Here is a 12577-nt window from a genome sequence, read left to right as displayed (position 1 = left end):
GCCTACTTTTGAAAACCAGTTGTTGGAATTTTGGAAACGCAAAGAATACGTGTATGAACGTAACAGAGGAAGTACTGAAATCCTGGTGGGGACTGAGCATGATAGTGGGACAGGAGGAGAATCAAGGGAAATAGAGGAAAGAGCTGGGAGGCAAAGGGCATTTATAGAGCTCTAGATAAAGACATGTACATATGCAAATATATTATATGAGGATGGGGAAATAGATTTATGAGCCTACATTTATAGGTTTAGTATTAAGGTAGCAGAAGGACATTGGGCCTCCACTCAAGTACTCCCTCAACACAAGAATACTTTCTTCTAGTAAATTGGCATTCTATGATGCTCACCTTCCTGACACAATCACTGAAGACAAAGCGGGTGAATAAGCAAATGTGGTGAAGAAAGCTGATGGTGCCCGGCTATCAAAAGATATAGCGTCTGGGGTCTTAAAAGCTTGAAGGTAAACAAGCGGCCATCTAGCTCAGAAGCAACAAAACCTACATGGAACAACATATCAACCTGTGTGATCACGGGGTGTCGAACGGATCACTGAAGACAAATGGGTGCATAAGCAAATGTGAAGAAAGCTGATGGTGCCCGGCTATCAAAAAGTATAGCATCTGGGGTCTTACAGGCTTGAAGGTAATCAAGCGGCCATCAAGCTCAGAAGCAACAAAGCCCACATGGAAGAAGCACACCAGCCTATGCAACCACGAGGTGTCGAAGGGATCAGGTGTAAGGCATCATCAGAACAAAAAATCTTACCATAGTGAATGATGGGGGAAGTGTGGAGTGGAGATCCAAAGCCCATTAGTAGGCCACTGGAGATCCCCTTGAAGAAAAAGAGAAAAAAAAAAAAAAAGAATACATTACGTGTATGAGAGAGAATCGTATGGATTCACCTTTGACCTGGATGTATTTGGCTTTGCCATGAAGTCCCCTCCCATCAGTCTAATTGCTTCACGCTGTCATGCCAGGGTGCAGTGAAGCCATCTCTCATTGTTGGGGGACCCAGGCTGCTTGTAGGGTTTATGGTTTTACATGAATGGCTGAGCAAACATCCTCCTGTAATGTTTACAGCCTCTTCGGGTGTCCATTTGTGGTTAGAAATTTTACTCGAGAGGCCTAGAATGCCCGAGTTGGTACCAAGCAGGCAACCTGGTAAATAATTTCCTCCAAGAGAGTCACCTCCAGTGAGAACAGGTTAACACACTGTAATACGGGAGAGCCAAGCACTTTCCTGAAAAGCCATTGTTGTCGGTTTCTGTACAAGTGATCAAAGAGCCCAGGAGTTCGGGTTTCCTCCTGGGCAGCTTGGGAACTGCAGGCACACCTGTGGCGGGGTGGGGCCATGGAAGGGCGTGCCTAGCCGGCGATGCCCATCATGCACTTCACCCGGGGTTGGCACGCAGTGAGTTGCTGGTAGCAATCACTGAGCACTTAGCAGTGTGGCGCATATGTACATAAGGCCCGTCTGTATCTCTGCCCTCAAGTCACCTGAGATAATGTGTGCAAATATTTTCCTAATAGAAATAGAACTGCGGTTAGACTGGTTACTCCAGACCCGGGGGGTGGGCAGTGGGTGCCAGGCACAGAGAAAGCCATGGGCAAAATGGGCAGATGGCAGGTCACGTTTCAAATGGGGCACCGTGCAAAGGCTTACGTAGAACATGGACGCTGGCAGCAAGCAGGCCGCTCGGAGCAGGGGCTCTGAAGCCATGCCCTGTCCACAGTGAGACATCAGCTCTGTGGAGACCCAGCATGCAGACCTGTTTATCTGTTTCATTTTCATTTTTTATGTTTCTTTAATCATTTTATTGGGGGCTCTTATCACCATCCAACCATGCTTCCATTGTGTCAAGCACATTTGTACATGTTTCCATCATTGTTTTCAAAACATATTCTTTCTACTCGAGCCCTTGGTATCAGCTCATTTTTCCGCCTCTCCCTCCCCCTCCTTCCCTAATGAACCCTTGATAACTTTTTTTTTCATGTCTTACACCAACCGCTGTCTTCCTTTACCCAGGGTTTCATTTTCTTTAACGAGTAAGCCAAAAATTTTTAAATGAAAATTGTATTGTGGTCAATAGAGCTAGCAACAAGTTTCCTGTGGTAATCATTTTCCATATACAACTTAGTGACATCAGTGACTTCCATCGTGGTGGGCCAGCACTGAAAACAAACCGAACTAAGTGGAAAGAACAGTTGCTGAAGGGTTGACCGCATCCATGGTGACCTCTTGTGGGTCAGAGTAGAACTGGGCTGAGTTTTGGAAAGTTCATCCGCAGACCTGTCTTCCAAGCTACCTTTGAGTGAACCAAAGTCTACAGGAGACCCTGAGCTACATTCCTACGATCCATTTCCAGAGGTGGTCATCACATCAGCTCCCCTTCAGCAATACGTCCTGGCCCCTCCACTCCCACCTCTGAGGGTCACTAACAAGATTCGGTCTCTAGTCAATAAACTATGTTACGTATTTTTTTTCAACAACTTTATCGGGACATAGGTAATCCGCATATGATATAGTTCAATCCCATGCTGGATAGTTCTTATGCGGAGGCCCCTATAACAGCCGTTCTGTGAAGTCCAGCTTATCTCCCCTAGCGTGTTGTTTTCAAGGTTCATCATCTACGTCTTCCTTTTCTCTGAAGGCTGGTTGTAGCCTATTAAATGGATTCCCTGGTACAGACCTATAAGTTGTTTAAAGTTTGAATACTCTTTTAAAAGCCAGAGAGAGAGAGAGAGAAATAAAAACCTGGTGTAGAGCTAGCTCTGTGACTTCTCATTTACATTCTCATATAAATAACACTGACATGCAGATAGTGGAAATAGTGTGCATAGGAAACCACTACTGGAAGGGGATGTATTGTTTGTAACACCCATGTTATTTGTGTAAAAATACCACATTCCCCACCTTAGGCTTTATCTGAGCATAGAATCACTCATAGACGGTTTTGTCTGTTAGCCTTGGTGGTGCTATGGGCTAAGCATGAAGCTGCTAACTGCAAGGTTCAATCCCATCAGCCGCTCTGTGGGAGAAAGAAGGAGCTATCTGCTCCCATAAAGATTTACAGTCTCGGAAGCCCTCGGGAGCAGGTCAACTCTCTTCTGTAGGGTCTCTGTGAGTTGGAACCGACTTGGTGGCCGGGGTGATGGGCTCTGAGGATGCTGTATCGGTGCAGGGCTTAACCTGAAACGAAACGAGCGTGATGCCTCACCAGGGTTCTCCTTTCTTTTCAGCCAGCTCGTCCCAATCCGCCGGCAGAATGAATTCGGAAAGAGACTCGGAGACAACCTTCGAGGAGGATTCGCAGCCCAACGACGAGGTGGTTCCGTACAGTGACGATGAGACCGAAGATGAGCTCGAAGACCAGGGCCCCACCGTTGAACCTGAACAGAATCGAGTCAACAGAGAAGCAGAGGAGAACCGGGAGCCATTCAGAAAAGGTGAGCTCAGCGAGGCGCGTGGCCACCCGTGCCAGTGGTTATCACATCCTCTTGTTGGGTGGTGGCCACACGTGCCAGGGATTCCAGCCCATGTCAGGCGCTGTGCCCTGTCCACGGTGAGAAATCAGCTCTGTGAAGCCCCAGCATGCCTCTCCTCCTGGACGTGGGGTTGATGGGCCTGGATGAGTATCCATCGTCCTCAGGAGGAGAGGGCCGGGAGCCTGGATCCCACACATTCAACAGCGAACATAGAAAAGTCCGGTCAGTGTGTATGTTGTTAAAATGGATTGGATGTGGAAGAGGTTGCTTGCCACACCCAAACACAAAGAGTGTATGCGCCAACCAAATAATCTTTGGTTCTAGACTGATTGTACTGTTGAATGGTTGGTCTGAGTTATGTAATTAAACACGCATACAAATTTACTTCGTAACTTGAAGGCACTATTAAGATAAACGTGCATGTGTGTGGTGCGCACACCTGCATACATCCCCAAAGTAACATACTGGGATATATTTTACCAAACAAGCAAAGGATCCAGTTTCCATCTAATTGACTCTAACTTGTGACCGTCCCGTGTGTGCACCCCAGAGGACGTTCCACAGGAAATCAAGGGCTCTGATTTTTTGGAACTAGATCCTCAGGCCTTTCTCCCAAGGTGTCTCTGGGGGTGGTCTCAAACTGCCAACCTTTTGGCTGGTGGCCAAGTGCTTGGCTATTGGTATACGCAATACACTTCACCAAGACCAAGTCAATACATGGGTTTTCACAAACCAACGTGTGCTCCCTAAGGACAGCTTTCCCCAGACTCCCGGCAGCTCAGCTGATGGGCCCATGGGCAGGTGCACTGGATCCAGGCCCCCCCAGGAGAGCACCTGCTCCATGGCCAGGGTGCAGCTTTGTCCAGCGTCCAGCCTCTCAGCATCTGCAGCTTGCTCCCGCCCGAGCCCTCTGCTCTAGCAGAAGGGCCTGAAGCTGCCATTCCTCTTGCTCGCTCACTGTGAACACACAATGGTTCGGACTTGTCGGCAGGAATTTCCTCATGGGTCCCTGTGTGTCCCCAGAGGACTCCTGTGCAGCCACGTGTGCCCCCTTCCTGCTTCAAGTCAGGGCAGCGTCTGAGATGGGGTCTAGGCCCAGGGCGGCCCGCAGACCTTGTATCGTAGCTATTCACCTGGGTCTGAAAAGACCGCGATTCACTCTAACAGAACAAGACTCACTTTGTGAATGTGTGTCTCAGTCCGTGGCTGGCTTTTCTCTTCCTTTTCCTAGGGGTTCTCCCACCCTGGGCTCCCCATTGCCCCACATGTGTCAGGGTAGACCTGTGCTCCCTAGAATGTTCCAGAAGCACAACCCCACAGCTGCCTTCTGAGGTGTCCCTGGGTGTACTTGAATTTCCAACATCTCTGCTTGCAGCCAAGCACCCTTGTCCATGCATCCCACACTGTGTTAGTCCGGGTGGACTGGAGAAACGAATTCATAGACACTCATATGTGTATAAGAATGAGTTTTATATAAAAGAGTAATTGTATATTAAGAAAACATCCCAGCCCAGTCCAGATCAAGTCCATAAGTCCGATATTAGCCCATGTGTCAGATACCACTCTGTAAATTCCTCTTCAGACTCAAGCAGCACATGCAATGATGCCAAATTCAGGAAGATCACAGGCTAGTGGGTAGAAAGTCTTGTAGATCCAATGGTGATGGAAGCATCTTGGTGCTGGCGTGGGTCTCCATGTGGCTTCTCCAGCAACAAGGCTCTGGCTCCATCAGTGTGTCTCCATGTGGCTTGCCAACGGAAATATGAAGCAGAGAGAGTGTCTCTTGCCTCCAGGGAGAAAGACATGAGTTCCCAGAATCCTCAGGAAAAGGCCATGTCCACCCAGAGTCCTCATTGTCTATGACCTGATTGATAGGCTAGACCCCACCCCTTCACAAGTTGACAGGAGATAATGTAACTGCCACACACACCCAGGCTCTTTGGAGACTGGAAGCCTCTTTGGACCTTAGATTCACCCCAGATGTCAGGTTGGAAGCGTTTCACCCACAGTCCCTCCAATTCCTGCTGACTGACCAGTTTCCCATTCCTAGAATGCCCCTGATAGTGTTCTGTTTTCGACTCTGTGGGCTCGCTTCTCCGCAGGCTCAGTCAGAACCACCTCTGGTCAGTCTGGCTTCCCCAGAGCCCCTATCACAACTGTTGTGCCCCTTCAGAAAGCCTAGGGCCTTTTTGCCCTGGGTCACTCCTGGTCCCCATCTCTCCATCTGAGATTCTGCTGCCTGCTGCTGGGCCGTTGGTAAGCTGTGAGATCCGGGCGTGCGATGCTTTGCCCTGCTCTGGCCCAACTGCCCCCAGCTCCTTTGTGAGTTGAGCCTCCATGGAAGAAGAGACAGTCGTTCAGGCTGGTCCCGCCCCCTGCAGGTGCCAGAATCTGACAGGGGCATCCACCTGTACACCTTGTTGGCCATCATCATACTTGTCACCAGCTGTCCATATCCAATACTTAGACCCCTTAGACCTGACTCGGAGGCCCTGGGGTGGTGCAAATGATTTGCTTCCAGCTAGGAACCAAAAGGTTGGTGGTTTGAACCCAACCAGTAGCACACTGAGAAGCCCTGGTGGTATAGTGGGCTTTGCAAAGGTTAGCAGTTCAAAACTACCAGTCTCCCCTCGGGAAACCCACCAGGGCAGCTCTACCCGGTCCTGCAGGGTCACTGTGTCTTGGAATCGAGACTGTGGCAGTGAGTTTGGTTATAGAGTAGCACTCTGGAAGAAGACTCACGAACTGGCTCCCACACAGACTGTTGTTCATTGCTGTCTGAACAGACTCACGATGACTCCCTGGGTGCAGAGTACAATGGCATTCTGTAGGGGTTTCAAGACTGGGACCTTGCTGGAGCAGATCAGAGGGTTTGAACTGCCAACCTCTCTGCTTGTCGTAGAGGATTTTACGATTTTCCCCAGGCACTGGTCCATGAAGGGTAGAGCCAAGAGAGGCCACTGAAACGGGTCTGCTCCAGTGTAACATGCATGCCCATCATTAGTCACAGCCAACCAGACAACCCACTTGACTCTTCAGCTTCCAACCTCGTTTTTAAACTTTGGGTTACTAAGCTCAAATAGTTTATGTCCCAAAGCAGTTGTTGCTAGGTGCCATCAAGTTGGTTCTGGCTCATAGCGACCTTATGTACAACAGAACAAAGCACTGCTCGGTCCTGCACCATCCTCTCAATGGTTGCTACACTTGAGGCCATTAGTGCCACCACAGTTAGTCCTATTGAGGGTGGGGGTGCTTTTTGATGATCCTTGACTTTACCAACCATGATAGATCATTTAATTTCTGGATTGCTGCTTCCAAGAGTATCTATTATGCACCCAAACAAAATGAAGCCCTGGACAACTTGAGTATTTTCAATATCATGATTGTGCTTATTGGTCTGGTTGTGAGAATTTTTCTTAATATCCTAGAAGGTCTTTAAACCATGATGACTGAGTGAAATGAAAATGGAAAGTACTGTCAGTCTGTCCAGGGAGGTGGCCTCTCCTAGAACAAACAGGTTCAGGCTAGCTACAGGTAGAATGAGGATGAAGTAGCCCGACAAGTTCACAGGGAGTTCTAGTTGGTTGCCCAAATAGTGAACAACATATTTCTTCCTCATTCCTCCCCACTCACTGCATGGCTCAGTTTCATAACCATAGCCTTGGGATTGCTACTGAGTGTGACTACCTGGCAGGCTGACAGGGGGATGGGCTCAGTGGATCGAGACCAGGACGCAGGGAAGAAGTCAGAATTGGGCACCTGCAGACGTGTCCAGGAAGCCCACTGCAGGTGGAAGCTCCCAGCTCTGTTTTTACCTCACTCTGGTGGTCAGTCCCTTCCTCGGCAGTTGTGTCTATAGATCATCTATTTTGAGGAGTGGTACCCTCAGAACCCTGCTGGTGTAGTGTTTGCACATTGGCCTGTGCTCTGCAAGGTCAGCAGTTCAAAACCACCAGCCTCTCCAAGGGAGGAAGGCAAGGCTTTCTACTCCCACAAAGAGTTACAATCCCAGAACGCCACAGGGATAGTTCTACTCTGACCTAGAGGGCATTGACTCCGTGATGAGAAGTTGAGTTTGGCTTATGGGCCCTCAGGACACAGACCTTAAAAGAGTTTCGCCTTAAACTTGCCTCTTCCTGGCTTTCCCTAGCATGGCTGATGCCTGTGCCTAGGGATTCTTGTTTGTTTTCATTTCTCAAAAACCCTACCCACCGGCTTCTCCTGTGACTGCCTTTCTTTATCGTTCTCACACCACCTCTGCCCTGCTCAGTGCCGCCCCTCTGCCCTGTGCCCTCCACCCTGCTCCTCTCTCCCCTCTCCGCCCTACTTCTCATCCCTCCTCATCCTCACGGGGGCATGTTCTTCATGGAGACTATCGTCCCCTGCTCTCTCATCATCAGCTGTCTTTCCTGACCTTTGGCACCGAGGATCACTTTCCTGGGGAAAGACTTCCTCCCTGGGACAGTGGGCGAGCCTGCCCCGCTCGCTGGGTTGGCTGGGTATCACCAGACACTGGTGCCTGTGGTGGCAGAGTGGATTGAGAAGGGGGGCAGGGGCGGGGGAAGTAACATTGATTTCTTTGACAAGACCGGAAAGTTAGGTTTCTTTGGGGTGGAGGGGAAAGTGGCTGTAGCTACTCAGAGATTTCATTTCTAGACAGTGTTTTGAGAGGCCCGTTGAAAGGCCTTGTCAATGAAGGAGCTTTGTTGTGTGCTGTGCGGGTGAAGAACGCCCAGAGCACGTGTACACAGGCCTTGAGAATGGTTCCTGAAGTTGAGATAAGCCCGGAGACTTGACTGCCGGAACTGCACACATAGCTTATCTTGAGGAAGGGTGGACTCGGGAAAATGAGGAGAAAACGTTCCTCTTGTTTCCTGTTGCCCCTTCCCAGTGTCTCTCCCAGAGTGTCACCCGGAGGCTAGACAGCCTCTGCAGTGCGCTGGAGTCCCCTCAGACCAGAAGCTTGGAAGTTTGGGGCTGGGGGTTTTCCATGAGCATCAAGGGACCCAAAACAGTTTGGGTTTGAAAGAATCCAGCTCAGCAGTGTTCAACCAGAGGGTCCCCACATTTTGGGGATATGAGATGCCCTCATTTTAGGTTACCAGCCCATAAGCCTGGTGTCCCTGGGATTGTCCCTTAGGCAATTCTGTGCCTGGCCAGAAATCAGCTTAGACAGAATGTTGTTGTTTTTTTCTCTTGGGGGCATGGGGTAGTGGTGGTGGTGGTAGTGGCTGGCCCGGCAAAATATCCCTTGCTTTGCATGAATTGGGCTCTGCCTGCTGAGACAGTTCACCATGGCTTTCATCAATGACCTCTAGATCTTCCAGCTTGAGTTCTTCTTATGATTACTCCCAGCCTCTCTACCAGTGGAAATAATTCCTATTAGAAAAATTAATACAAGACCAGTCCCAAGAAGGTAGAGGTGAAATATGTTCAAATGACCCGCTTTTCAGAAATGCTGACCACTCCATTATCCCTGCTGTCGATCCCTCTCAGTCATACATCCCCAAACCAAAACTAAATTCACTGCCACCAAGTTGATTCTGGCTTAGAGTGATCCCACAGGGAAAATAGAACTGCCCCTGGGTTTCTGAGGATGTCACTGTTCATGGAAGTAGAAAGCCACATCTTTTTCTGAGGAGCGGCTGGTGGTTTTGAACTGCTGACCTTGAGATTAGCACATCACCAAGTCACCTCCTTACATCCCTTACACTTCCAGGGCCACAGAGAACTCACAGTGTGGAGGAAAATGGTTTGAGTAGTTGTGGGTGTGGGTAAATCCCAAACCCAAAACTCAGATGACCAGATGGAAGGTGCCCCTCATGCATGAAGCTCATGAGATCAGATCAGGTGCTAGGCCAAGAACTGGCAGTCTAGCCAAGGAAGAGGCCAACCAGATGCAGGGTCCAAAGGAGGAGCCCCACTCCTGGCTCTTCTCTTTTGCTGGTAGTGAGATCCCCACTTCCTGTTTCTGAAATGGCTAATTTTATACCCAGTTGGATGGCCACAGGATGAATGCTGTTAGCAATCATGCCTAACTAAATCACATCATCCCTTCAGCATCTCCCTGCACCATCTCACTCAGGCCCATGGAGGATGTGAAGGTCGTTTGGTGGGAGTGACAAAGGCCATTGCTGGAAGAGTCACGTTAAACCGTGCCTGGCATGCATTCCTCCACAGCCCATTCTTGCCTGAACCCTGCCTTCTCCCTCGGGCACTTGTTCTCCTGGCCAACTTTCCAGAGAGCCATCTATTTGTCTGCCATCACATCCTCTCTGTCCTGTCCGCTGGCTCTTCTCCCCCATGGCTTGGCTCTCGGGTGTGTATGGTAAAAATATATATAACAAACAGTTCCCAAGTCGACTGTTTTTTATAGGTAAAACGCAGTGACAGCTTCTGTCCATCACATTGTCTAACCGCCACACTCTTCTTTCCCAAATTGTCCCACCACTAACAGGACCTTGGTTCCATCGACACCAGGGATTCCCAAAATGGGCACCAGGTAGCTTGCAGGGGGGATGCAAAAGCAGATACTTCCATTTTATCGTGGATTCTGGACTATAATACAGAAGCTTTTCGTTGCTAGGAGGTGCTGAGTTTTTTGTTTGTTGTTTTTTTTTCCTGAAAAGGGGGTGGTTTGGGAACCTGTGCCCTAAGCGATGATTCCAAATTTCCCCTCTGGCAACCTGGAAGCCACCAATAAGTTTTCGTCTGCCTGTTTCATAGAAAGGGGGTTCTGCAATATCTGTCCTTGCGGGTCTGGCTCTGGCCACTTAGCATCCCGCTTTCAAGGTTCATCCACGTCATAGCAGGCATCCGGACTCCACTTCCCTATATGGTGGAGTATTCCTCCACTGTGGGCAAGGGCACAAGGACAGTTTGATGGTTCCCACCATTTGACTTTGAGGAAGGGGCTTTGAGGTAGTATATTGTGCAAACCTGGCTGATAAACACATGTGGGGTTAGTTGAAGGGTGGAGGGGAAAATGGCGTGGTGAGCTTCGCCTTTCTAGTTCTCGGGTGTCTTGCTTTGTGATGGTCAGACCAGGGTGCAGCTGCCTTAGCCAAGTCCCTGCTTCAGCTGGCAAGGCTCACTTCCTGCAAGACATCCCCGAGGAGAAACGGCATAGACCTACCCCATGCAGCCCTGGGTGCTGGAGCAGCCATGTGGAGACCCCTGTCAACTCTAAGATGCTTACACTTTCATTGATTCGGTTTTCCTCCTGCAGTCTGCGTCACAGTGTGTGTTTTGTGAGATGGAGGAGGACTTTGTGGATTGGTATTGGACATATGGGTTAATGGGTTAATGTTGGACTTGGGGGTTTGGGCAGCACTGGGTGGGGATGTTTTCTTGATGTGCACTTAACCTTTATATAAAACTCTCTTGTGTACATGAGTTCCTGTGGAGTTGTTTCTCTAAAGTACCCAGACTAATACAGGCTTCATCTACTCTCTCTCGGTTCCTCAATTGCTCTATCTCTAAAATAAAGATCATTTGAGTGGCCTCCTTCATGGGGTGGTTATCAGGATTAAATCAGAGAATAAATGGGAGGAATTTAGACGTTTCTGGCATGCAGTAAGTGCTCAAGAAAGATTAGCTGTTAGGTAGTAGGTTGCGTCACTTCTACCAAGACCTTAGGAGGTGGATTACAAGAGTCCTGGTCTTACTATGTCACTTCAGAGCTTTGTTGGAAATGGTATCTCTTCTCTTTTTATACATGTTGGCTGTGGGATTCATGGTAGAATACACTAAACTGTATATACTATACTGTGGTTCATCTCGACTCCTGTATTTATCACTAGGTCTCAACCCCAGTCTTTTTTCCCCTTCCACCTCTCTCTGCCTGTATGATTACTGTATGTAGGCATTCACTTTTTTTAAGATCATTTTATTGGGGGCTCTTACCGCTCTTACCACAATCCATACATCAATTGTATCAAGCATATTTGTACATATGTTGACATCATTATTTTCTGAACATTTACTTCCTATTTGAGTCCTTGGTATCAGCTCTTCTTTTTACCTTCCCTGCCCTCCTCCCACCCTTGTGACCCCTTGATAAATTAGAAATTATTATTATTTCATATCTTACACCGACGGCTATCTCCCTTCCCCTGAGGTTTCTTCCTCTCCCAGACTCCCCACCTTTCCCCTACCATCCTTGAATCCCTACTCCCATTTCTGTTCCTAAGGGGTTTTATCTGGCCTGGATTTCATGTGTCATGAGCTCTTATCTGTACCTGTGCACATGCTCCAGCCTAGCCCACAGTGAAAGGCAGTACTGGGGTCATGATAGTGGGGGGTGAGGAAGCTTCAAGGAACCAGAGGACTATTGTGTGTTTCATCGGAGCTATACTTCACCCTGTTTGACTCCTCCCCTCCTTGAGACCCTTCTGTGAGGGGATGCCCCATTTACAGATGGGTTTGGCCTCTCTGCTCTGACCCCCCTCGTTCTCAACAATGTTGTTTGCTTATTTGTTTGTTTGTTTGTTTTGGGTCTTCTGCTGCCTGATGTCTGATTCCGTCAACACCTCTTGATCGCACAGGCTGGTGGGCTTCTTCCATGTGGGCATTCACTTTTTATGGATGTATTATAAATCTATACATCTGTTTGGTACTTTTTTCCCTTTTATACGTTTTTCTTCCAACAGTTTTATCGGCAAGTAATTTACATATCATATAATTCAGTAGTTCAATCATTCATGTTCGGTACTTTTTAATACTTGGACACTTATCCTCAGTACTTTTACTGAGGGAAACCCTTTAATGCAGGCACTGCCTTCTCCCTTTCCGCCCATGCATGCAGTGAAAGAGCCCCACCGTGTCTCCATAGCTCTCAGACCAATCTTCCCTGGGCCCCAGGGAACTCAGCATCCCGGCAGGAGGTCAGGGCATGTCTCCCCTAATAACCAGCCAGAAAACTCGAAGGGAATGTCCAACCTTCCATGGGTCAATTGTTGATGGGTGTCTGCAGCTCTTTCTTCTCATTTTGAGTCACGCCACTTTGGCGAATGACAACTCAGAAAGCTTCGCACCCTCTACGTCATTAAGATCAACTCTACTTTCAGCTTGAATAGTTGGGGGGGGGGGG

At 48.7% G+C, this 12577-nt stretch overlaps 1 protein-coding gene across 1 annotated transcript in view; it reads left to right on the top strand.

The window, feature by feature from the left end:
* The first annotated feature begins 3257 nt into the window (after positions 1–3257).
* Positions 3258–12577, top strand: part of ATP8B1 (ATPase phospholipid transporting 8B1) — a 64554-nt gene continuing 55234 nt past the window's right edge. The window contains exon 1 of the mRNA XM_004703011.3: positions 3258–3447. Within this exon, the coding sequence (XP_004703068.1) occupies positions 3267–3447 (181 nt within the window). The 5' untranslated portion in view covers positions 3258–3266. The remainder of the gene's footprint in view (positions 3448–12577) is intronic.

This window comes from Echinops telfairi, unplaced genomic scaffold (assembly GCF_000313985.2).
Source record: "Echinops telfairi isolate 266 unplaced genomic scaffold, ASM31398v2 ScPeMD7_7400;HRSCAF=8409, whole genome shotgun sequence".
In the NCBI taxonomy this organism is placed as follows: domain Eukaryota; kingdom Metazoa; phylum Chordata; class Mammalia; order Afrosoricida; family Tenrecidae; genus Echinops; species Echinops telfairi.
The sequence above is the reverse complement of the archived record's forward strand: the minus strand, read 5'-3'. Positions and strand labels throughout refer to the sequence as shown.